Here is a 27,281-nt window from a genome sequence, read left to right on the forward strand (position 1 = left end):
GATCGTCGACGAAGTGGAGAAAGATCCGTTTGCCGACGGATATGCGATCGTTACCCGAAAGATAGGCGAAATGAAACAAACGAAGCCCATGGAGGCAGAAGTGATAGAAATGGTAATCGATGGGCTGTTTCCCACACACCCCATTAGACCTCAGGCAGAAAGAACGAATGTGCCGATAGACGAGATACCCCCTTTCACCGAGGGCGAGCTTATCGCGACAACCTCATCCCTGAAAAGCGGCAGTGCACCAGGACTGGATGGTATTCCGGCGGAAATGCTGAAAGTCGTCGCAATCCAACGGCCGGAGCTGCTGCTGGAAATGTACAATCTGTTCCTGATACAGGGTATATTCAGCTCGAGATGGAAAAGGGCAAGATTAGTCCTTATCGAAAAACCGAAAAAAGAAGCGGACGCGAACACTTCTTATAGACCATTGAGTCTATTGGATACGATGGGAAAGACGGAGGAAGCGCTGATTAAACCGCAAATACTTAGCGCCGTACGTGAAGCGGGAGACCTCTCTGATAATCAGTATGGCTTTAGAAAAGGACGATCGACCATAGGGGCCATCAGAGAGGTAACAGACACGGTAAAGAGGGTAGAAGAGGTTAGACACGCGACTAGAGACATCGTAGTTTTGGTAACGTTAGATGTAAAAAAACGCAGCAAGATGGACCGACATACATGATGCCTTAGAGTCTTTCGGTGTGCAATACATTATGCGTCTTACGGAAGATTATCTGAGGGATCGGGTTATAGAGTATGACACGAAGCAGGGACGTAGAAGAAGACCTATAACTGCAGGAATAGCACAGGGTTCGATCTTAGGGCCGGACTTCTGGGGCATCTTGTACGACGGGCTTCTAAAACTCGAAATGCCGGGAGACGTGATGCTTGTGGGATACGCAGACGACGTAGCCGCGGTTATAACGGCACGTAACATGGACATCGCGCAAGCGAAACTAAACGCGATTATGAGTAGAGTGCTCTGGTGGATGTCGAAGCAGGGCTTGACTTTAGCGCTTAATAAGACCGAAATAGTCCTCCTGACGGGAAAGCGGATACCTACCATCATACCGATGAAGGTAGGCGGCGAGACTATAACGACGAAACCATCAGCAAAGTATCTAGGGGTAACTCTGGACACGAAGCTGAACTACCGAGAACATCTAAATCGCGTCTGTAAAAAAGCCATGACTAGGATAGGTCAGCTTAGCCGACTCATGACCAACGTGCGCGGGCCTAGGCCAAAAGTCAGGCGGCTACTCATGGCGACCACCAACTCTATTCTATTATACGGAGCAGAGGTGTCGGCCGACGCGATGAGTATAAATAAGTATCGGAACAAGATAACGGCTGTACAGCGAAGGGGGGCCCTTAGAATAGCATGCTCCTACCGGACGGTCGCGGCCGAGGCATCGATGGTAATCGCGGGGGTAATACCCGTGGATCTTCTTGCGACTGAACGCAAGCGGATCTACGAGGCTCGCTTAGCGTCGAATAGCATCTCGATCGCCGTGGAAGAAAGAGAAAAAACAATGCGCAATTGGCAGACTAGGTGGACCGAATGTCCAAAGGCTAGGTGGACTAGGATCCTTATTAAAGATGTATGCCCGTGGGTGGACAGGAAGTGGGGGGAGGTTAACTTTTACCTTACCGAGTTTCTCTCCGGTCACGGATGCTTTAGAAACTACCTGTTCGCGATGAACAGGGTGGCATCATCGGGGTGTAAGTACTGCGGTGACGAACGGAACGATGTGAGACACACGCTTTTTGACTGTCCCCGCTGGGCCGAGAAACGTAGAGTACTGGAGCTGACTATAGGGGCGTTCACGCCCGAGACTGTAGCTAAAACGATGCTTGATAGTAAGCAGAACTGGGATGAGATAACGGCGTACGTGGAGACGGTTCTCCGCGCGAAGAACAATATATATATATATATATATATATATATATATATATATATATATATATATATATATATATATTAAATCTAATGACACATTTCTAAATAATTTGTAATGCGGGCGTTATTATTAAAAATGTAACATTTAATAATTATTATAATTAATGACAGTCTTCAACCTGTGAAACGCAGAGAGCAAATTTACAACTAATATTAATATAAATAATCATTTAAAATAGTATCATTTCCAGGCTTTTTTACAAAAACAGGCATATCTGCACAAATGATTATTCGCAGCTTCCTTTTCATACGGACCGAATTTGCAGATTACGTCTTGTGAAATGCGTAAGTCTATAGAGCATGCATCATTTAACATTCATAAGCAAATATCTCTAAAAAACAAGATCGTATCTGCACAGATGATTGTTTGCTGCATCCCGTTCATCTGGACCAAATCTCAAGATCACTACTAATGATATATGTAAAACATACATATGTATCTATGTGGCGTATATGATTTAAAAAATAATTCAGATTATAAACACAAATAAACATATTTGCCATATTTCTCTAAAAGGATTATCATTTACAGCATCCGACACATCTGGACCAATCTTACTGTGCTTTTGATATATGTATACATATACTTTATTTCTAATCAACTACCAAAAAAATTCACATAAATATAAATATTTATCATTATTTTATACATATTTGTAATTTATGTGAAATGTTTCATGACCTAGTCACTTTTTGTGAACCATACTCTATCGAAAAAGTGTACTTAATTCTGTTTTTTTTTTATTATTTTTCAGTAGGATTATGTATTTATGTTTGTACCACATATCTATCATAAAATAATTATCATCTTAAGAATGATTCACTAGTTTCGGTGAATTTTTACATAATTGCTCATTTTAGTGTTTCAATGTAGTTTCATTTTTAAAAAGATTTATCTGGAAATATTACGTTATTAACTTAATATTGCAAGTTGAAAATTTGCTCAGCATATTTTTTTTCGTCATCTTCTCACAAGTATATTATAACTGCTGTAACTAGCATAATAATCTACTTTACCAACGTTCGTCTGCTACTCGGTGACACGCGGTTGTGTTTGAAATATTATGTACATACAATAATGCTATACGATTATAATATATACGCGATGGAATCAATGTCTAAAGCAATAGTAGCTTGTTGTCTTTCGAATAGATCGAAATTTTAAGGAGAATATGCTTTGTAAAAGATGTGATATATTTCTAAAGAAACCTCTTTAAAAGTAAAAACCTTAGCAAGAGGATGTAGTAGAATCTATAAATATAAAAAAAGGTAAAGTAAATGTCCCATATAGCACCTAATCATTCGGCAATATTTCCTCAAGGTTGCATTTGTAGATTCGATAGATTCGAATATATTGTGCGAAGGTTAAAGAACCTTCGAGAAATTTCCCTGCATTATTGCTGTAAGGCATCATGTCCGTTTTTGGATTGCATTTCCAAAAGACAATAAGCATATTGTGGCAATATTGCTCGAATATTATTTGTAATATGTTTTTTTATGGAGATTGATAAGAGTCAATACAATTAGATACGGGAAACAAGAATTATAGTTAATAGTTGATTTTAATCATTGTTTCTATTAATTTCAAAATTAATTTTTTTAATAAAATTTTATCGACTTCTATTGACTTTTATCAATTTTATTGATTTTAATCAAGTCCTAAAACTAAGAGTGATATTGAGATATGACCAAAATTCAAGTTAAAATGGCCGCCAGAGAGAGAGAGAGAGAGAGAGAGAGAGAGAGAGAGAGAGAGAGAGAGAGAGAGAGAGAGAGAGAGAGAGAGAGTGAGAGAGAGAGAGAAAAGGTAAAGAAAGGGCCTGTACATGCGAACTATAGGCGTGCGACAGGCATGTAAGTATATATATATATATATATATATATATATATGCGTGTGTGTGTATATATATTTATGCTATTTAGCTTTCACCTGCATCTCTTTGGAGTCCAGGTATGATCTTGGTGCCATTGACTTTGATTCTCATACCAAAGCCCGCTCCACCCTGCGGAGTTGCAACGATATCAGATCGTTGTATGTCTTACCAGTAGGTTACGTGGCGTTAGCCTAAGGATCTATAAGCAGGAGAGATTTCTCCGCTTTAGTTGTTGTAGTGATCCAAGCAACACTCTTCTCGAGCCAAGCATTACATCGCTGACTCGATAACACCTAGGGAAATTAATCTATATTCGTCTTTCCAAAGTGCAGGCGACTCTTGATCTCGTGATTCAGTGCATCTCCCCCCATACTCCTTTACGCTTCGGGTCCAGACACGAGCATAGTTCGTATTAAAAACACGGATGAACCTAGTCCGTTTCAAAGTAATCATTTAATCATAATAAAGTAAATTAACTAAGTTAAATTAAATTAATAATAAGTTTTTATTTCTTTCGCAATTACTAGATGAAAGAATAAAAAATGTAAAAAAAAATAAAGAATATAGATCAAGTGGCGCGGTAGCGCCCCAATGGCAAGTATAAGTTTTATACACTGTGCCGTCGGGAGCGCACCGCGACCTATTATACTTTGAATTTGCTAAATAAGCTATTTGCGTTTCACGAATTCTGTTCATATTTTATTTGATTTCCTGTTAATGTTTATGTATGAGTACCCTGCTAAAAAAGTTAATAAAAGTTGACAGAAATCAATAGGTTTTTTTATCGACTTTGAGTCTAACTTTTAATACCATTTTTTGCATTAGAACTTGATAAAACGCGATAACATCAATATAAGTCGATAAAATTCAATATGAAAAATCACAATTAAAAGCTATAGACTCATTCTTCTTAAACTTCCATCTATTTCTATTGAATTTTTTCATATAGAATTTTATCGACTTATATTGATGTTATCGCGTTTTATCAAGTTCTAATGCAAAAAATGGTATTAAAAGTTAGACTCAAAGTCGATAAAAAAACCTATTCATTTCTATCAACTTTTATTAACTTTTTTAGAAGGGTATACAATTTCAAAGATTGTCGTAAGATCTTTCTAATCATCATGTTATTTTGTTAAGAAAATTGCTTGTTTGTAAAATAATTAAGTTTGAAAATTAAATTTGCGAAAAAATTAATTTTTCGCGTCTCTGATTCTCTTTTTTTTGCTTTCAGTCGGTCATAGCTATAGATATACATACGATTCTTTAATTATTACAAAGACTACTTCATAGATATTACAAATATAGAAAAATTTAAATCATATGTCCTGCTGACTCATCTGTTGTATCGTAGACGTAAAGAAGCTTGATTGCTATAAACCCAACGGTTATAATTTTGAATGAAAAAAACGGCCGCGCCATATCTTATCAGGTAAGATTAATTTATCAGGTTAAGTTAATTGATCAGCTAATGCGAGTAAACATTCCTTTCTGTGTTTTTTTAATTGTCCCCTGAATTTTTCAACTCGATATGGTTCTATTTATAGCGCTTATTGAAAATAGCTTGGTATTCCTCCTAGCAAATACTTGCTCTGTTTGTTATTAACAATAATAACGGCAAATTCATGGTGATATTGTTGTGATCGAGCAGCTTATTACAAATAATTTGGTATTCCAGCTGTCAAATACTTTTTTTGTTCATTATTAAAAATAATAATGGTCAAAATGTGGTTTTTCAACAATAACTCAAAAATGACTGTTCTTATTACGTATAAAGTTATTAAAACTTGTTGAAGACAAAGTGCATAAAGTATTATCTAAAGCATTTCAGTGCAGGTATAGTAGATTTTGCAAAAATCAAACCTAAACTTTTAACTATGCTATGCTGTAATTCAAATTAAATTTTTCTTTTGACATTTCTTTATAGGTTTATTTAAAACTCAGTAAGAGGTTATGAAATCAGTTAAAAAAAACACCTTTTTATGATACGTGCACGAAAAAGACCACTTTCCATGCATGTAAAGTGAATGGAAAATCGAGTTTTTCTTAGCAGCGGGAAAAAACTACTCCCTTGTGTGGAAAAAGTCTTTTCCTCCCAAGGAAGTAGTCTTTTCCTCACTCTGCAGCCTATCCGATAGATGTGTGTGTCTATATAAGTATTTTCAAAATTTAAACAATTTTCAAAATATGTAAAATTTAAAAAACTTTTAAAATTTTTAAAATTTTTAAGATTTTCAAAATTTTCAAAATTTTTAATACAAATTTGTTTTACTTTGAAAAGTCCTCGAATTTCCCATTCCTTTCAAATGCATGATAAGTGGCCTATTCGTGCACTTATCATAAAAAGTACGGTGTGCAACAAGGGGGGAGTGGCTTTTTCAGACTCGGCTAATGTTTTGAGCACGAGTGCGAGTCAAGGGCGCCTACGGCGTTCCACTCGTGCTCAAAACATCATCCTCGCTAGAAAAAGCCAATTTTCCCCCCTAGTTGCACAATATACTATTTTACAAGGTAGAATGTTAGCAACTATAAGTTTTGTACTCATCCTCACCATTCTGTATCTTAGTAATATAATTATGATTTCTCCTCTAAAAAGTTACGCAGTCCTTAAACAAATTGTCTGATGTTTATAGCTTATAAAAGTTTTTTTGTATTTTTATCAATATATGCTAATGAATGCTGTTACAATGCCGCTACCCTAAGCGGGTTTTGGACGTTGTCGTCCAGATCGGACGGGTGGGTGCCTATCACCACTACACAGCGCGTCCTTAGGTTGCGGATAGAGGAACAGCCCCTGAGAAAGAGGTTAGCTGCGAATAAATTGAATAAGCAGCCGCGGACAGCCGATAGGAACAGGCGTGGGTGTGATGAGCCCACACTGTCGAACGCATTCATCTAGAAACACTACGCAAGCACCACAACAACAAAAACACTTCACATTATCTCTTATCTCTCAATCTATCTCTTTCATCACACGTTACAAAAATGGGCCAAAATCCTGCTGCCGAGGAGGATGCGAGAGCGATGACAACTGTCCCGAAAGGGGATGTGTAGAATGATTCGTCACCTGGTCTTACGCGGTAACGATGCCAGCGAAGGCGCGCTGCCTTGCAGGGGGGCGTTAGGATGTGAGAATGAAACCGTAGTGTGTCTGACGACGAATTGACACTGTCCTCGTCAAAGTCGGAAAGCTCTCATACTTAGTTCTAGAGAGGTATGGGGGTTATCACCTCTAGAACGGTGGACTCACCTGCGATCGGACAGGATCCGAAGCGCGCGGGTTTAACATAACATCATGGCTCAAAAAAATCAAATCCGAACCAAAAGGGACTTAAGGGTCGGAACTTGGAATGTTCGCAGTCTATACAGAGCAGGTGCGTTTAAAGAACTCGTAAAGGAAGCTGATAGGTACAATCTAGATTTGGTAGCAATACAGGAATCGCGGTGGCCAGATGGTGGAGTACCAGCATCGGGTAACTTCACGTACCTGTATGGGGCCGGGAGTGGGGGAACTCTAGGCACCGGATTTCTCGTAAGCAAAAGCATCATACATTCGGTTAAAAGTTTCAAATCCGTCAATGATAGGCTCTCGTACATCATTATCGAAGGTGAATGGTATAGATATGTATTTATTAATGTACACTGTCCGACGGAGGACAAAGAAGAAGAAGCTAAGGATCTCTATTACGAAACTTTAGAGCAGGTAATCGACCACTTCGCGTCTTACGACACAAGAATAGTATTAGGCGATTTCAATGCTCAAATAGGTAGGGAGGAAATGTTTAGGCCTACTATAGGTAAGGAAAGCCTGCACGAAGCCAGCAATGATAACGGTATTAGGGTCATAAATTTCGCGGCGGCAAAAGATCTTATAATCAAAACTACGTGTTTTAAGCACAAGAATATACACAAGCCAACGTGGACATCGCCGGACGGGGCCACACAGAACCAAATTGATCATTTCCTCATTGAAAAAAGACGTCATACTAATGTTCTTGACGTAAGGGCTTACAGAGGGGCAGATAGCGAAATCGGACCACTTCCTAGTAGTAGCCAAATTAAGAGCTAGACTAGTAGCGAATCAAAATAGTAAGCGAGCAAACAAGGTAGAAAGCTTCGATATTGAGAAACTATGAGATAGAACAGAGCGAACTAGGTACCAGATAGAAATTAATAACAGGTTTCAGGCACTTGAAGAAGCAAACACATCGCCGGAGGGGAATGACGAACCGAATAGCTTATGGGGGGACATCGAAAAAACGGTAAAAGAGGCCGCGAACAAAGTACTGGGTAAAAAGAAAAAGCCAAAGAGCAAACCATGGTTTGACGAAGAGTGCGAACTCTGGTTTGAAAGGCGCAAAAAGGCTAAATTAGATAGCTTACAAAATAGAAGCGATAGGACCGTAGAAGAGTATTCTAACGTAAGGAAATAGACGAGCGCGATCTACAGAAATAAGAAGCGGGAGTATCAAAAGAATCTTATTAGGAGAATAGAAACTAACAGTAAGGAAAATAACCCCCGCGAAATGTACAGAGGGATTAACGCCATCAGAAAGGGTTTTAGGAGTAGAGCGCAATTGATGAAGGACGAAAACGGGGACCTCGTAACAAATGACAACGAATTACTGTCGCTGTGAAAAAATTATTTCGATAAATTATTAAACGTGCACGAAAATAGCGAAGAATTAGGGGACGAAATTCACACTGCTGAACTCCACGTGGAGGAACCGAGCTACCAAGAAGTAGAGGCCGCGATTAAAAAACTAAAAAAACAACAAAGCCGCGGGAAATGACTCTATACCAGCTGAGTTACTAAAATATGGGGGCGTCGAGCTCACTTTCAAAATCTATAAACTAGCATGTGCCATCTGGAAAAATGAGACAATACCCGAAAATTGGAAGGAATCTATCATTATACCGATTTTTAAAAAGGAGGATAAGACAGACTGCAATAACTATAGGGGTATTTCAATTTTAGCAACGTGCTACAAAGTTCTGTCAAACGTAATACAAGCTAGACTCACTCCATTCGCGGAAGATATAGTAGGAGATTATCAGTGCGGATTTCGGCGCAACAGATCGACGAGCGATCAAATGTTTGCCATAAGACAGTTGTTAGAGAAAAAGTGGGAATTTTGCGAAACCATACACCAACTATTTATAGATTTTAAAAAAGCGTACGACTCTATTAAGCGAAGCAAAATGTATCAAATTTTAGTACTTCTCGGTGTACCGAAAAAACTCGTGAGATTAATTCAAATATGTCTGAACGGAAGCACGGGAAAGGTCCGAGTCGGCGGTAATGTATCAGAACCCTTCATGATACGCGATGGTTTAAAACAAGGGGATGGGCTCTCTACGGTGCTGTTCAACTTAACGTTAGATTATGCCGTTAGAAAAATGCAGGTTAGCCAGATGGGCGCAACGCTTAATGGAACAACGTAGATACTAGGCTACGCAGATGATTTGGATATACTGGGGGATTGTAGGGAAACGGTAGCAAGAAACGCGGAAATCCTCATAAAAGCGGTGGAGTATACAGGGTTAGAAGTGAGTGAATCAAAAACAAAGTACATGATTGTGGATAAGCTAGGCATCTGCAGAGGGGTGGAAGATCTCAGGGTTGGGAATTTTACTTTTGAAAAGGTTAGCGAATTCAGGTATCTGGGTACGACCATTAATGATAGAAACGAGATTAATGTCGAAATAAATAAGAGACTCCATTCGGGTAATGCTTGCTTCTACGCCGTGAGTAATTTACTTAAGTCTAGGCTGTTGTCGAAAAACGTTAAAATAAGAATATACAGGACAATAATACTGCCGGTGGTTCTGTACGTGTGCGAAACGTGGGCTCTCACTAAGCAGGCGGACAACCGTTTTAGGGTATTTGAAAATAAAGTCTTGCGAAAAATATACGGGCCGAAGAAAGATGAGGAAACCGGGGAATGGAGTAGACTACACAATGATGAGTTACACAATCTGTACGCGTCACCAAATATTAACGGAATAATAAAATCGCGCAGATTGGGATGGGCAGGGCACGTAGCGAGAATGGGAGACGACCGTACGGCAGCGCGTGTCATGAAGGGCAGGCCGATGGTAACGCGACCTCTAGGTAGACCTAGACGTAGATGGGAGGACAACGTAAAAGCGGATCTAGTAGAAATAGGACGGGTGGGTGTCGATCGGAGAGGTGCATCTTGGGTGGGGTTGACGCAAGATAGGGCAGCGTGGAAGGCTTGCGTAGATAAGGCGATGAACTTTCGAGTTCCAAGGGCCATGTAAAAAAAAAAAAAAAATATTCTAATGAATGTAATGAAATCAGCTTTAAAAATGTCAAACGTTAAAAATCAGCACACTGACAAAAATCATTACTAATTCCAAGAAGAATTAATCTCACTATAACTTCAAGGTGAAAATCGGCTTTGTATCTCATGATTTTCTAACATCTAATCTAAATGTTCTGAAACTAATCCAAATCATCTTGTGCAAAAAAATGAGCAGAACCCTGGTAGAATTGGTTACCCATTTAATGGCTAGTTCTTGGAATGGAATCTAAGAACTAGACAGATATCTTTGCTATTTCTCCGGCAGAATGTAACGCTTTTTCTTCAATTAATAGGCAGTTCTTGGATCCAATCTGCTTACCGTGTTCTTAAGTACAAACTGCCCATTAAAGTTCGTCGAGTAACACAGCTGGGTTACACGTGTTTATCACAGTTTGAGGTTAAAATTAGAAAATGAGATCTAGCAGGCTTGCATTCGAGTGTTTAGTTTAAAGGAAAGTATAGAATAATTTTTTGCGTCAGTTTTTGCCTTTACGGCCATTTAAAATGGTTAATTTTCTACCAGGGAATCATAAATATAAAAAAATCAAGTAAATTCCTCCTAAGTATATAGAGGAATCATTCAAACACAAAGAGGATTTTCATCTTATAAAAAAAATAAGATGGTTGTACTCTTCAAAATTATTCTTTTAATGCTTACATGCCGTCCCGTTGTCTTATAGTCTATAGATGAAACACTGGCAATATTGCTTTTAAGGTGTAAATATGTTAGATAATTTTAATTAAACCCTGCTAAAAATATGCGATTGAATTAGATTGAAATCGATTGAAATTTAATCGAATTTAATCGTTTTAAATCCGACCAGACAAATTTGGTCGATTAAATTCCTATCCCTTTTGTTGTTATTAATTCATTTCGTACAGAGCTAAAATTCGCTACCTGCTAGACGTATGGTGTCTGATACTCTGATGTTCTGATAAATATTAATGGAGTTGGTATTTAAAGGATTTGCAAATCATTTTTCTAATGGTCATTTTTCACACCTATGTAGAAGGTTAAATTATGTCACTTTAGACTACCCTGGTAAAAATATGCGATAGAAATCGATTGAAATCGATCAAAATTGAATCGAATTTAATCGTTTTAAATCCATTCAATCGACCAGCCAAATTTAGTCGATTAAATTCCAATCGATTTAAATCGTTTTTAATTACAATCGGTTTCAATACGAAAAATAAGTATTAAATTTAATATATTTTTATCGACGTTTATGTAGTAATTATTTTAGTGCAGTGAAATTGTAATTTTTTCACTAATTCTAATCGATTTTAAAATCTCTAATCATTACTAAATCGTCTATCGATCTTAATACTAGTTTTATGAATAGCTTCGAATATATTTTAAGCGACTTTAATAACCAAAACAATTACTATTCTTGTTATATAATTTAAATGTTTTTTGTCATTATATTTTAATCGATTTGAAAATCACTATTTATTACTAAATAGTTTATCGATCCCAATACTAGTTTTCTGAATGGCTCTGAATATAGTTTAATAGACTTTAATAACCAAAACCACCACTATACTTGCAATATCATTTAATTGTTATTTTATCAGTATATATAAATCTGTTCGAATGGTACTTTATTACGTATAATAAAAATAATAATTATTTTTCTAATATGATTTGTTCGTAATTTTATCAATAAATTTAAATTAATTTATAAAGTAATTCGTTTATATAATATTTAATGAATCTCGATACTTTTTTACGGTTTCATTCAATTATCCTTTAATCAATTAAAATAATCAAAAAAAATATCCCTGCTAAAAATATTAGATTGATTTAATCGACGTTTTAAATTATCGATGTGAATCGGTCTCAATCGCAATCTACATATCAATATAAAGATATTTTTATCGATTTTCATGTGATGATTATTTTAATGCAGTTCAATTGGGATTCTTTCAATAAATATGAATCAACTTTGTAGTCGATATTAAATTAGTTTAATTTTACAAACAATTTTGATAACATTTTAAGTGACCTTAATGATCAAAGTTTTGTAAAATCCCTTATGAAAAAAAAACTTTTATATTTCGATTAGAATCGATTACATTTATTGCAAAACTAGTCGATTTTAATCGACCCTATGTTTCTTAATATAACCGCTTGGTGTCGCTTCAAATGTTCATACTCGCAAGTGACAAGATTTCTTCTCCGTTACTATATAAGAAAGGTCAAATGCTGTACAAGGCAGAATAGATTTATTAACTACAATCGATTTGAATTGAAACTTTATTAAAATCGATTGACTTTATTCAACGACACATGAAAAAATTCATGTCAATTCAAATCGATTAACACCACAATATACACATCAGTAAAAATGATCGCATAGTTGAATACAGTACGATTGAATAATATCAAATGTTATTCTAGATATAAAAAAACATTAAAAGCGTTTTTCTAGTGAACACAGATACATTGGTTCCGATTTAAATAAGTATTGAATCGATTAAGTAAATATCCTAATACTTATGTATTCTAATCCGGTTTAATCGATATTATTTTATCGTTTTAAATCGATTTTAATGCCATCAATATATTACATACGCAGTAGCCTGAATATAATCGCTTTCAAATGTAAAACGCAGGATTAAGATATAGACTCGGAATTGATTCATTTTTTGTCTATTGATTTCAATCACATATTTCTATCACGAAAGGGTCGGATTAGGAGAAGGTGATTATTGACGTCACCTCAAAATACTTGCTTAGCTAAAGGCTCAAGTGTACGAACTTTCATCAACTTCTGAGCAGCTTGAGCGCCGCCTAAAAATAATTTAAGAGTTTTCATAAAAATGCAGACTAACTTTTTGCTATACTGGAATATGAGACTGCATCAAGATTTTATCTACTCAAAAGTTCATGTTTTTGGGACACCCTAATGTACACACACCGTTAATTGAAACTTTGAATTCCAGAAATTGTTGGCAGCACCCGCCACGTGTTACCCAGCAAGATAACATCGCGTTTGCACAGTGACCATAATATATTAACATGCGTGCCGGTCGCGTGACGGATATGTACCCTGCTTTTTGCTGTCATATACTTGATATTTGCCACACGAATGATATCTTATACAGAGCGCATGCGCGGCAGCTCTACCCCGCTACCGCACAAGCGGCTCTACACGCGTACAGTGCATGCGCGTCGGCTCCAGATACCTCCATGAACCTGCGGCGAGCGTTGGCAAGAATTTCCAGAATTCAAAGTTTCAATAAAAGGAGTGTGTTAATTTTTTTTTCATATGCGTGCTTACTAAAAACAAGTTATTGATTACTTAACGATTAATACCCACATAAATATGAAAATCTAATCGAAACAGATCTAAAAGCAAAATTATCAAAGTAAATAATATTATGATTTCAAAATTACTTACTATTTTTTCAAATTATTAAATCTAGCTTTGAGATTTTTTCTTTGCAACAAAGATGGTATATTTGATAATTTTCGCAACATCATTCTGATAGTGAAGGTAATTTCCCTGCTAAAAATATGCGATTGAAATCGATAGACAAAAAATGAATCAATTCCGAGTCTATATCTTAATCCTGCGTTTTACATTTGAAAGCGATTATATTCAGGCTACTGCGTATGTAATATATTGATGGCATTAAAATCGATTTAAAACGATAAAATAATATCGATTAAACCGGATTAGAATACATAAGTATTAGGATATTTACTTAATCGATTCAATACTTATTTAAATCGGAACCAATGTATCTGTGTTCACTAGAAAAACGCTTTTAATGTTTTTTTATATCTAGAATAACATTTGATATTATTCAATCGTACTGTATTCAACTATGCGATCATTTTTACTGATGTGTATATTGTGGTGTTAATCGATTTGAATTGACATGAATTTTTTCATGTGTCGTTGAATAAAGTCAATCGATTTTAATAAAGTTTCAATTCAAATCGATTGTAGTTAATAAATCTATTCTGCCTTGTACAGCATTTGACCTTTCTTATATAGTAACGGAGAAGAAATCTTGTCACTTGCGAGTATGAACATTTGAAGCGACACCAAGCGGTTATATTAAGAAACATAGGGTCGATTAAAATCGACTAGTTTTGCAATAAATGTAATCGATTCTAATCGAAATATAAAAGTTTTTTTTTCATAAGGGATTTTACAAAACTTTGATCATTAAGGTCACTTAAAATGTTATCAAAATTGTTTGTAAAATTAAACTAATTTAATATCGACTACAAAGTTGATTCATATTTATTGAAAGAATCCCAATTGAACTGCATTAAAATAATCATCACATAAAAATCGATAAAAATATCTTTATATTGATATATAGATTGCGATTGAGCGATTCACACCGATAATTTAAAACATCGATTAAAACAATCTAATATTTTTAGCAGGGATATTTTTTTTGATTATTTTAATTGATTAAAGGATAATTGAATCAAACCGTAAAAAAGTATCGAGATTGATTAAATATTATATAAACGAATTACTTTATAAATTAATTTAAATTTATTGATAAAATTACGAACAAATCATATTAGAAAAATAATTATTATTTTTATTATACGTAATAAAGTACCATTCGAACAGATTTATATATACTGATAAAATAACAATTAAATGATATTGCAAGTATAGTGGTGGTTTTGGTTATTAAAGTCTATTAAACTATATTCAGAGCCATTCAGAAAACTAGTATTGGGATCGATAAACTATTTAGTAATAAATAGTGATTTTCAAATCGATTAAAATATATTGACAAAAAACATTTAAATTATATAACAAGAATAGTAATTGTTTTGGTTATTAAAGTGGCTTAAAATATATTCGAAGCTATTCATAAAACTAGTATTAAGATCGATAGACGATTTAGTAACGATTAGAGATTTTAAAATCGATTAGAATTAGTGAAAAAATTACAATTTAACTGTATTAAAATAATTACTACATAAACATCGATAAACATATATTAAATTTAATACTCATTTTTTTTATTAAAACCGATTGTAATTAAAAACGATTTGAATCAATAGGAATTTAATCGACTAAATTTGGCTGGTCGATTGAATGGATTTAAAACGATTAAATTCGATTCAATTTTAATCGATTTCAATCGAATTCAATTGCGTATTTTAAGAAGGGTTGGGATGCGTTTTCGGCTCTACCCTATAAAAAATTTATGACTAATACTCACTCTTTTTCCAAACTCCGCTCTTGTCAACAAGACAAACTAAGATTTTTAGTTCTTGTATTTTATTTATTTTAAACTAAGTAAAAAAATATTTTTACTTAGTTTAAAATAAATAAAATACAGTCATTTTCTCAGCGTAGTAAACAAGACAGTAAATTTAAGTACTTTTTTGTCGCTGACTTCATATTTTTCAATATTATTATTTGTATCTAATATCATAAGTTGAGTTTTTATAGGTATAATATTTTTTTATTTATTTCCGCAAATATATGTTTTTTTTTATCAAAAAAGCTGATTTTAAAGAATATTTGTAAACAATTTTTTATTTAACTAATATTTGTCAACAATATATAGGATGATTCATAACTTATAATCCCATGGAAATAGTGGAGAGCATGATCGTGGAAATTTTGACCTGAGTGACTGTCCCGACCTGAGCCCTAAAGTTTTTGCCTACGGATCCATTTCAGCTCTTTATTGCCCCAGACTAGGTGCTAGCTCAAAAAGTTGGTTAAAAGAATATAATTTTGGAATGAAAAAAAAGCTTATAAAATATTTCTAGGTGAATGACGCCTCCATCAATTGTTAACAAGAGTTAAAGTTTATTAAAGTGAAAATCCTAGTTCCATAACTTAATATTTGTGGGCTGTATGAGGCTCTAAATATAGCAAAATGGCTGTTTTTGTCGTTGAATATCTCAGCTTTGAACAAGCTCATTTTAATGAAATTCAGTTCTATAATATTCTGAATTGATAGGCAACACGTACACAAAAAATAATTGACCTCACTACGTTACATAATGTTTAAAGAAAAATCGAATAGTTTTACGAATTTGAAAAAAAAGCTGATGAGTTTTCTGCAACTAAGAAATCTGAGAAACCATCAAGATTTTTGCTTCTCGGAAATTCATGTTTTTTGGGACAATGTAGGGTACATATGCATAAAAAAGGCTTATGCAAAATTTTAAGTTCCTTGGATACCCCAGTGACGAGATATTAATAACAGCATTTTTTTTAATTTCATATTGGCGTCAACCAGACCGCCGTGTTTGCTATGAGGTGCGTCCCGTCAGCTACCAAAGAAAGATCCAGGATATGAATGCGATCGAACGATCTTTTCTCAAGACCTATAGCTGCGTGCCAAAGTAACCTGAACCGTCTTTGGCTCCCGCCGTATCGTCCGCAAGACAAAAGGTGGCGGCGTCCTGGTGGTCGTAGAAAAGAGCAACGGCGAAATAAAGTCACTTCAAGAGGCTAATAAATCTGCAATAGGACAAACAGGCACGGCCAAGGACAAGATTTCCAAAACTACGCTGGAGATCCGAGATATTGATGGCCTAATGAGAAAGGAGGAAGACGCGGTGTTATACAGGTTGGCCATTTTAATCAAACCAGTCTAATAACTCCTAAATTAAGCGATGAACAGAAAAATTGTTCAGATGAAAGTTGTCCAGGATCAAGAGGGACATCTTTTTGTGCAATTAGTTTTGGCCTTGAACTCAAATTTCAAGGTCATTTGAAGGTCAAATTTTTTTTTAAAATAGGAACCCCTATTTTTGATAGCAGATTCGGAAAGAACAGGAAATTTTACGCCCGAAACGGTATTTCAGAATTTTTTTCATAACCTTCACAAGGTTATTTCAAGGTCAAATGTTAAGAAATACTGTAATTGCTATTTAATCGCATTTTCTGATAGAATAATCGTAGTTAATGTACTTTTATGATGAATATTCAAACCCAATGTGACAATGACCATGAAAATATTTACCTCGAAAACAAAATAATTCCCTAATTTCAGCGCTAGCCAGGAACAACGACGTGGACGTATTAGGATTATGTTCCCTTTGGGGTGCTTTTTTAACGTGAGTCCCCGTGCCTCTCACTGGGGTGCTTGTTTACTGTGAGTCCTCTTGCCTCTCACTAGGATGCTTGTTTAACATTCGTTAACAAATTTTTAGTGGTCAAAAGTAAATTTTGAAGTAAACATGATAATTTTAAATATCTGAGTTCTTAATGGGAGTGGGAAATGGAACGTTAAAAATCAATGTTGTCAATTCATTCACGGTCGAAGCAGAGTCAAGTAAAAGTTTAAAGTTTCAAAAGCGTAAAAAATGGTTAAACAATAAAGGTAGGATGTTAAAAAATACATTATTTAAGATAAAATATTAAACAGCATTTTGCTTTTGTAATATTAAAAAAATGTTTAATAATTGTATTTGCCAAAGTGCATCACTTCCAGTTTAGATGTTTTTTTTTTAAGTTGAATTTCTTTAATCTAATATGAATTGTAACGATTGTTCTCACGCTGTCTTCAATTTAAATCACAATGTTTTAACGTAAGAAAATAAGAAGTTACAAATTTGAATTAAAAATTATACAGTTTGAAAATTCCTCCTTTTTTTGTTGTCATTTTCTTATTTTGGTTTAGTTTCAATTTCAATAAAGAGTGAATGTAAATAAAATAGTTTTTCTTATTATAAACAAAATTTTCAACATGGGCGATTATGAATCCAATGAAATTGTTGATATGATAATGATCTTAGGCGAAACCCAAAACAATGCCAGAGCCGCGGTGCGACTCTACGCTGAACGCTTTCCTCTAAGAAGGCGTCCTACTCACGACATATTACTCAGATTACTTCGAAGAGCTCGTGATGGACATCTTCGTCGTCAACGCAGACACCACGAATACAACGAAAATGATCCTAATGTTATAGTCGCCTTAGCAGCTGTTCATCTCAATCCACAAATTAGTAGTCGACAAATTGAAAGAGAAATCGGTATACCACGAAGAACAGCATTGAGAATTCTCAATAATCTCCACTATCACGATTACCACATAAGATTAGTTTATGAGCTGAGGCCACGCCATTTTCTAATGCGTATTAACTTTTGCCAGTGGGCTTTAGGAGTTTTACAAAATGATCCAGATTTTTTCAGATTTGTTATGTTTTCTGACGAGGCTATATTTCGCAGTGATGGTCAATTAAATAGGCACAATAGTCACTACTGGTCAACTGTAAATCCCCACTGGTACAGGGCTATTGACCATCAAAACCGATGAGAGTTTAATGGTGTGGTGTGGGATCATTAATAGTTACCTGATTGGGCCATATTTTTTCGGTCAAAATGTTAACCAGAATAGCTATTTGGCATTACTCAGAGATCGACTGCCAGAGCTTTTAGAGGATGTTGACTTTCGGACGTTTCGGACGTAAAATTTCCTGTTCTTTCCGATTCTGCTATCAAAAATAGGGGTTCCTATTTTTAAAAAAAATTTGACCTTCAAATGACCTTGAAATTTGAGTTCAAGGTCAAAACTAATTGCACAAAAAGATGTCCCCCTTGATCCTGGACAACTTTCATCTGAACAATTTTTCTGTTCATCGCTTAATTTAGGAGTTATTAGACTGGTTTGATTAAAATGGCCCACCCCGTATATGCCTCGGGTACGGGCATGTTAAAGAGCGATTCAGAGGCTCTGACAAGAGCGTCAACTGCTGAGAGTGTGGCGTGGTCGTGCACAAGGCCGTGAAATGCACTGTGCGAACGCATGGAATAAAGTGTTTCTTATGCAGAGACGCTATGTTGCCTGAAGATAAGACGGCGCATACTGCAGGCACCGGAGCGCAATTTGTGACGGAGCAGAAAGTGGATATCCTCCTGATAAGTGAGCAGTATACGGACCGAGGCATACCTTGCTGGGTGTTCTACGACGCAAAAACCGCTGCTGTTTGGGTGCCTAAGCGGGGAATCGCGGCGGCTGAAACCAGAGACGCTTACGTGACGGTAAAGGTAGGTCGCATTACTCACTTCAGCGTATACCTGTCACCAAACCTAACAGCGGCCCATTTCACAACGAGGCTAGGGGCGCTGAAGAACGCCATTAGAAACACAACAGGAGAACTGATGATCGGAGGCGACTTTAATGCGAGGGCTAACGAGATGACAGCTAGATTAAATTTGATAGTAGCAAACAAGGGTAACGCTACTACTTTTCGAAGACCAGGTTTTGGGAAATCCATACTGGATATAACTTTTGCGAGCGAAATGACACTGCATAAAAAAAGGATTGGCACGTTACGGAGAAATATACAGCTAGTGACCAGCAGTATATTCTCTTTAACATCAACGAGGACCAGTAAAATGGATCCCGTGGCGAATGGAAAAATGACAAGATAGACGAGCCGCCTGACGAGATCCCCCTTTTTAACGAGGGCGAACTTATCAAGGCAACTTTATTCCTGAAAAGCAGTAAGACACTTGGACTGGATGTTATTTCTTTGAAAATACTCAATGCTGTTGCCACACAGCGGCCTGATTTACTCATGGAAATATACAATCATCAGTGTCTGGTGCAAGGCGTATTTATCCCGCAATGGTAAAGAACAAGACTGGTTCTCATCAAGAAATCGAAAGAAGAGGACAGCACAAATCCCTCTTATAGACCGTTGAGTTTTCGGAAGACAATGGAAAAGATGAATAAAGCACTACTTAAGCCACGGATATTAAAGGCTGTTTGAGAAGCAGGGGACCTTTCTGACAAGCAGTATGGCTTTAGAAAGGAAAGGTCAGCGATCAGAGCGATTAGAGAGGTTACCGACACGGTAAAAAGTACGGATGCAGCCTGTCATGCGGTAAGATTTATGGTTGTGCTTGTGACACTGGGCGTCAAAAACATGTTTAACAGGGCTAGATAAGTAGACACACTAGATGCTCTGCGACCGCTTGGAGCACCGCAATACATCATGCGAATAGTGGATAACTATATGAGGTAAAACGGTCCGGTTTATGTTAGCCGCCATCCGTGTGTAAGTTCTGTGCCCGAGTAGTTGTCAGGGAAGATATAAGCACACCTAATGAATGTAGTGAATGGCCAAGGATCATCCGACACTACGGGTGATGATCAATGGTCTGCGCAATTAAAAGATGCTTCGGAAGGAACCACTATCTCACGTCCACATCTATGTATTACCGGCTCAGTCAAGGCAGGGATCAGCAGTCCTATCCATCAAAGAGTAAGATGAAGGGGTGGGAGGTGGATGAAATCAGGTTGAAAAGACTTTAATTAGAAAAGAGAATTATATATATATTATATATATATATATATATATATATATATATATATATATATATATATATATATATATATATTTGAACATAATGTACAGAAGATCGCAAACTAATATTTTATTTGGAGAGAGGGGTAATCCCCCGGATAACCTTTCAAGAGCGCTTTGCTCGTTGCATACTAAGTATCCGGACGATTGGTTGGTAGATGAGATCAGCAGTTCATTCTATCGGCCTGGTTGTTGCATCAGAGAGCGAATGCCTTCGTCAGCGCAGCGGAGCTCCTTATATACCCTTATATATATATCAACAATGCTTTATACTCGCACGCCATCTACCTGTGCTTAGGTGAATTATTACATAGTCGACGCTAGCGCCATATGGTCGGTAACTTGCCAATATCGTCAAGTTATCCGTTGCTGCTCTCTTACCTGCCAGGTAAGCCCGCTGTCTCAGAGGGATCAGGTTATCGAATACGACACGACGGAAGAAAATAGGAATAGATCCATAACGGCAAGGGTGACGCAGAGTTCGATCATGGGACAGGACTTCTGGGGTATCCTGTACGATGGACTATTTAGACTAGAAATACCAGACGACGTAGTAGCAGTTATTACAGCCCGGGACGTAAAGATTGCGTAAGCTAAGCTAAATGCAGTAATTTGTAGGGTGCTGGCGTGGATGACAGACCATGGATTGACCTTGGCACTGAACAAAACGGACATATGAATTCTGACTAGGAGACGTGTACCGACCTTCATACTGATGCGGGTAGGCAAAGAAGCGATTATGACTAAACAAGCAGCTAAGTATTTTGAGGTAACCCTAAACACGAAGCTGAATTATGGAGCGCATTTAGATCGTGTATGTAAGATGACGACAATAAGGGTAGCGCAGCTTGATGCCCAACGTGCGCAGGCCTAGACCATCTTTAGGTTGACTGCTAATGACGACCACTAACTCGATCCTTATATATGGAGCGGAGGTGTGGGCCGTTAAGAAACATAGAAAGCAAATAACGTCGGTGCAGCATAGAGGGGCTCTGAGAATATCATGCTCCTAACGAATAGTCATGGGAGAGGCAGTGATGATAATCGCGGGTGTAATCCTCGTGGATCTGCTTGTTATTAAATGCAAGTGGATCTACGAATCTTGCCTTAGATCGGATAGGGCAAATATTGTCACCGCAGAAAGGAATACAACGATGTGAAAGTGGCAAGAACACTGGAACGACTACCAGCAAACGATACAGACAAAAACACTGATTAAGGAGTTAAATTCTATCTAACTTAATTTTTTTCTCGTCATAGATACTTTCGGAGCTACCTGTTAACGATAAACAGGGTTAAATCACCAGAGTGTAGGTACTTCGGTGACGTACGAGATGACGTGAGACACACGTTTTTTGACTGCCCTCGATAGGCTAAAAGGCGTAGAATATTGGAGCTAAGGGTAGGTGCGTTCACGCCCAAGACAGTATTTAGTACAATGCTTGATAGCAAGCAGAAATGGGACAGGATAGCGGCGTACGTGAAGACGGTTCTCCGAGTAAAAAACAATGACGGTTGTTTACAAGACTAATTGACTTATTTTCTAAGGTAACACTAACTAAATAGATGACATTTGGAGGTTATACTCTCCCCGGAAGGTGATTCTGATGGAACGATTTTTAAACCCTGCCTTCTCATTGGTTAGTTTTCTTGAATCGAACAATCTAATTAATGCATTTTAAAAATATTTTATCAGAATCACTTTCCGATGAGTGTACGAACATAATTTTCATTATAAGCTCAAGTTGCACGCTTCAACACAGTGAAGAAAAAAGATCAGTATACACTTTTTATATTAACCATATTGTAATATGAGATTGCACCAATGAACATATTTTTTTCATATATTTTTATACTTATACAAATAAAGTTTATTTAAGTTAAGCAAAGTAAGCTCACATACTCTGTAGCGTAACACAATTAAATTAACTAGTTTTTAAATATATGAATTTTAGATTTGTTTATATTTATCTATGTATGTAACATATAAATAATATGATTTTAGAATTTGGATTAAGAAAATTCATAGAAACCAACGCGCGAAATCAACAAAATGTCTTTTACTTTTTTATATAAATTATCAAATTATTTTTCAACGATCTAAATAAATTTGAATGTACATACCTTAAAATATTTTCTAATTGTTCCACAACGTTCTTCTGCAGATCTTTGTTTAAGGTTTCGTAATCAGACACTTCTTTTTTAATTTTTTAATTTTGCCATGCAACGCTTTATTATCCTTAAGTAATTGTTGGTTTCCAGCTTTAAGCAAATTAAATTTATGACTTTAATCATTCACTTCATTGCATTTTACTTAACTCCTCATCGCAAAGAACATTTATAATCTACAAGGATAGGCAAATAATATTAAAAATTTTAGTTTATTGTCAGTAGGCTTATCTTTTTTGGCTTCTCTGCTTTCATCATGATAATTATCTGATATATCTGTTTTTTTAAACTCGACTATTCCATTGATCTTAGAGTTATCAATTTTTAGTTTATTACCATCAATCTTAGGCACTAGCAAGTTACCTCGATAACGTTTCTCCCTGCAATTTTAAAATTTAAAATGGTAGATAAATATTATTATTCAATGTTTATAATAATGGATTCTGACAACGAACTTATCTATTAGAAAGTAATTAAAGATATACCTTTTTCTCAATATTCTGCATAGTGATCTTCGACTTTTTCATCTGAGTGGTTTCTCTTTCGAATTCTGTATGCAATTGTCTTTTTGGAATAATTGAATTTCTCTTATTGTTATTCTGAATGTTATCGTTAATAGAGGCTTCATTATCTAATTAAAGTCGATTTTTATATTTTCTAGTATTGCTAATATTATATATAGTAATGTTATAGGTTGTGCACACACACGTAAAACGAGGATATGGGTAGGCGGAGACGTCACTTTCCAGGAAAAAATGACAAGACGTAATAAAGGATTCGTACGCGCAGGCGTACATAATTACAGCTGCTGTGATTCTCCCAACGTGCCGATAGAACATCTCAGACAACTGTTGGACTGGATGGTACAGAATGCTGTAGGAAGAAAACTGGTACTGATAGCAGGCGATTTTAAAGCCTAGGCAGTAGAGTGGAACAGCCAAAGGACGAACGAAAGAGGAAAAGCGCTATTGGAACAATTCGTACTCCTTGACCTGGTCTTAACCTGTTAACCAGAGATGTTCTTAAACATTTCAAAGAGAAGATGCAAAATCCATCATAGATCTCACGTTTGTTAGCAACTGCCTTATTAACTTAGATGGATATTGGATGGTGAGCGATTATTACACAAACAGTTACCACTAAGCGATGATAATTGAGATAGGGATATCAAAACAAAGATCCAACGCGAGAGCAACGACGAAAAAGTAGTTTGGAAAACGAAGGATTATGCTGAGGAGACATTTCTGCTGGCTCTAGAAGAAATACAGCCGTTTGGGTCTGCAAATGATAAAGTCAAGCGGGTAATGGGAAATATTACGATGCATCTACTGCTAGTAATAAACATTAAAGAACAATTTTCTCTTACGGTGACTTTCTGTATTTTGATGTTTGCTACCTCTGTGATTTTTTAAGGAATGCTTCAAGCAATTCATAAGCTTTGCCATAGGCTTTGAAAATAAATTTTGATCATTTTAGCACGAATAATATTTCCTGCGACGCAACGATGCCGAGAAGGGCTCCTGATAATAGACGACCGCCAGTATACTGATGAGATAAAAAAATTGCCGCTGCCCGCAGCGAGTGTCATCGAACCAGAAGATGGGAACAGCGGGCCCAGAAGAAATACTACAAGATTGGTTGAGGTAGAGAAGTAGAAGACGCCTGAAACAAAGAAATAAAGGATGCTAAACGAATAGTCAAGAAAAAAATCCGAGAAAATAAACGACGGTGCCCAAAAGAGTTACAGGGCGAGGTTGAGCTAGATCCCTGGGGGCGACCGTACCAAGTAGTAATAAAAAAGATAAAGGGAAGTTATTTCCCTCCTCCAAAAAGCTCGGAATCGCTGGACCGTATTGTAACCGAGCTGTTTGCCCACCAACTGGAAGTTACAACTATCCCTTAAGCGGAGGCAAATCACGAAATCATTTAAACCATAAACACAGAGAAATTACTGGCTGCATGCAAAATAATTAGGAACAACAAGGCTCCAGGCCTGGATAGCATACCCAATATTGCATTCAAAGAAGCTATACAAGAACGTCCTGATGTCTTTGAATACCTGTACAATTTATGTCTTAAAAAAGGGACACTTACTTAGAACTGGAAAAAGCAACGCTTAGTACTCCTACCAAAAGGAGATAAGCAACCTGGAGAAGCTAACTCATATAGACTACTCTCCATGCTGAACACCCCAGGGCAAGATTTTAGAGCGCATAATCGGCGTTAGAATGGACCAAGTTATTAAAAAACCAGGTGGACTAGCGAAATATCAATACGGCTTCAGGAAAAAACTTTCTACTCTTGATGCCGTAAGCTTAGTAGTCGACACTGCTAGAACTGCAATAGAAGGAAAGATATGGAAAGAAGGAGCAGAAGTACTGTGCTATTGTTACACTTAATGTTAAAAATGCGTTTAACTCAGCCAGCTGGGGCAAGATACACAAGGCACTACGAAAAAAGAGGTACCCGCATATATAAGAAGGATTATGTCTGACTACCTAAAAGACAGAACCCTTTTGTATGACACAAAGAGCAGCACAAAAACCTATCAAGTTACCGAAAGGGTCCTACAAGAGTCAGTGCTTGGCCCATTGTTGTGGAACATTATGTACGATTGAGTACTTAGGCTAGAGCCACGCAAAGGGGCAACGGTTGTAGGGTTTGCAGATGACATTGCAGTAGTGGTAGTAGCAAAGCAAAAGGAAGAGGTGTCGGAAATCGCTAACAAGGTAGTAGGTATAATCCACGATTGGCTAAAGCATACCGGACTTGAGCTAGCTAGCCATAAAACGAAGGCTATTGTTATATCCAGTAGGAAGAAAATAGAGACAATAACGCTGTTAGTGGACAGACACAAAATAGACTCTTAGCCGACCAATAAGTACCCGGGAATCACCATAGACGCCAGGCTAACGTTTAAGCATCATCTCGAGAGGGCAAGCAATAAGGCAGCAAAAGTCGGTGCTGAACTAATGCTAACTATGTCGGTCGTGACTAATGCTAAATGTAGGTGGGCCAACGCAGGGTCAAAGATTACTCCTAGCCAGTGTAACTACATCAATTATGTTATACGGTGCCCCAATATAGGCGGACGCTATGTTGGTCAAGTCCTATGCACGAAAGCTGTCAACAGTTTATAGGAGAAGTGCATTGAGGGTCGCTTCTGCCTACCGAACAGTATCAGAAGATTCCGTGTGCGTTATTTTAAGTATGCCACCTATTGACCTTCTAGCAGCAGAACGAAAAAATATATACGAAGAAAGCCGGCGTGCTGATAATACTCAAAAGGAAGTTTAAAAAGCTGCGAAGGAACAAACCTTAGCTGAGTGGCAAAGACGATGGGACTTACCACGTATTTTTGGCTGCACCAATAGATGACACGGGGAAGTGAATTACTACCTTACGCAGTTTTTTTCCGGACATGGATGCTTTTGAGGCTTCCTACACCGCTTCAAGAATCCTAATTGCCCAGTATGTTTGAAAGCAAACAAAGATGCGGAGCATGTCTTCTGTGACTGTTCGCGATACGAAGTGGGACGAGAAGAACTCTAGTATTACCTTCAGATTAGGGTGACCTCTGAGAATGATGACAGCTATGCTAGCGTCGAATGATGGCTAGTGTGCATTAAAAAACTACGTAAGGACCATTCTTAAAAAAGTTAGAAATAACGAAGACAATAAAAGGGAAGGACAAGGCGAAACACCTTAGTAAAACTGCTGCTAGACGAAGGCCACTACGTAGTAGATACGTAACGCTCCTTGGATTGATGCAGAGGAACGGAGGTCACAGAGTTGTGCTCTTACTTCCCTGCCCGATGCGAAGGAACATAGGAGCTAGGGTTGAGTACCTCTAAGTGCTTCTTAAACCGATGCTGAGGATCGTAGGTAACTGAGTTAGACTCTCTCACCCGATGCAGAAGAACGTAGGTGTCGGGGTTAAGTCTGTCCAGAGGATGGCTGATCGATGCTGTTGGAAGTAGACGGCAGGACGATGCAGAATGAAGAAGACGAGTTTGATCCTGGACCCCTAATCACCTTGGTGGATGGGGGATGTATGCAAATGTCAAACTTTAAAGGAGAAGCTAGAATGGCTAGTTAACAGGCCCCACGGAAGTATTGTTTAACGATAGTACTTGTAGGGATCCGGTATCGGAGCTTGCTCTGCCAACACCACATAAAAAAACACACACACAGATACACACACATACTTACCAGCAACAAGAATTACCTGTGCATAATATGTTATGCCATCTGTTTCATCCAGCAGATGATATTATTTTTTCACACTGGAGCTATTATGATCAGCTGGAATTTCTTTACTTTTAATCTTCCAGCCTTTAACTACAACAAATTTGTCTAGTGATGGCCCTTCTGTGAATTTCACGTATGCACACAATGTAGTCGCACGTGTGTTACTATCATTTCTGCCATTTATCAATAAAATCAGTAAATTGTTGAATATTGTTATTACGATCTACAATCGTTATTTAATGATGTCACTTAGTAATCAACAAAATTATCTATAGATTTTAATTATTTCTCCATTACCGGTGCAGCCTTTCGGCCCAGCTGCCGGGGGCCTTTCATCACCTCTGTGTGGAAGTAGTGCCCATTTC

General features: G+C 36.9%; 2 protein-coding genes across 26 annotated transcripts in view; one reads left to right on the top strand and one right to left on the bottom strand.

Annotated features, from left to right (window-relative positions):
• The window catches only part of LOC100115682 (sodium/potassium/calcium exchanger Nckx30C), a 570,283-nt gene that overhangs the window by 218,598 nt on the left and 324,404 nt on the right, over nt 1-27,281 (bottom strand). Inside the window, exons 6-8 of one of the 25 annotated variants that reach the window (XR_004345111.1) lie at nt 24,032-24,327; nt 23,151-23,918; nt 22,621-23,045 (exon numbers count right to left, since the gene is read on the bottom strand). The exons of 20 other annotated variants lie outside the window; for them this stretch is intronic. Coding sequence is in view for 1 of the 5 variants with exons in the window: in XM_031929831.2 (XP_031785691.1) it covers nt 27,046-27,089 (44 nt within the window). In the remaining 4 variants the exon portion in view is untranslated. Of the gene's footprint in view, nt 1-22,620; nt 23,046-23,150; nt 24,328-24,355; nt 27,090-27,281 lie in introns of those variants that run through there. 4 more of the 25 variants (XR_004227564.2, XR_004227562.2, XR_004227592.2 and 1 more) reach the window with 4 other exon arrangements.
• The window catches only part of LOC116417614 (histone-lysine N-methyltransferase KMT5B-like), a 144,680-nt gene continuing 122,476 nt past the window's right edge, over nt 5,078-27,281 (top strand). The window contains exon 1 of the mRNA XM_031931547.2: nt 5,078-5,272. Within this exon, the coding sequence (XP_031787407.1) occupies nt 5,241-5,272 (32 nt within the window). The 5' untranslated portion in view covers nt 5,078-5,240. The remainder of the gene's footprint in view (nt 5,273-27,281) is intronic.

The sequence above is a fragment of the Nasonia vitripennis genome (assembly GCF_009193385.2).
Source record: "Nasonia vitripennis strain AsymCx chromosome 1 unlocalized genomic scaffold, Nvit_psr_1.1 chr1_random0003, whole genome shotgun sequence".
Classification (NCBI taxonomy): domain Eukaryota; kingdom Metazoa; phylum Arthropoda; class Insecta; order Hymenoptera; family Pteromalidae; genus Nasonia; species Nasonia vitripennis.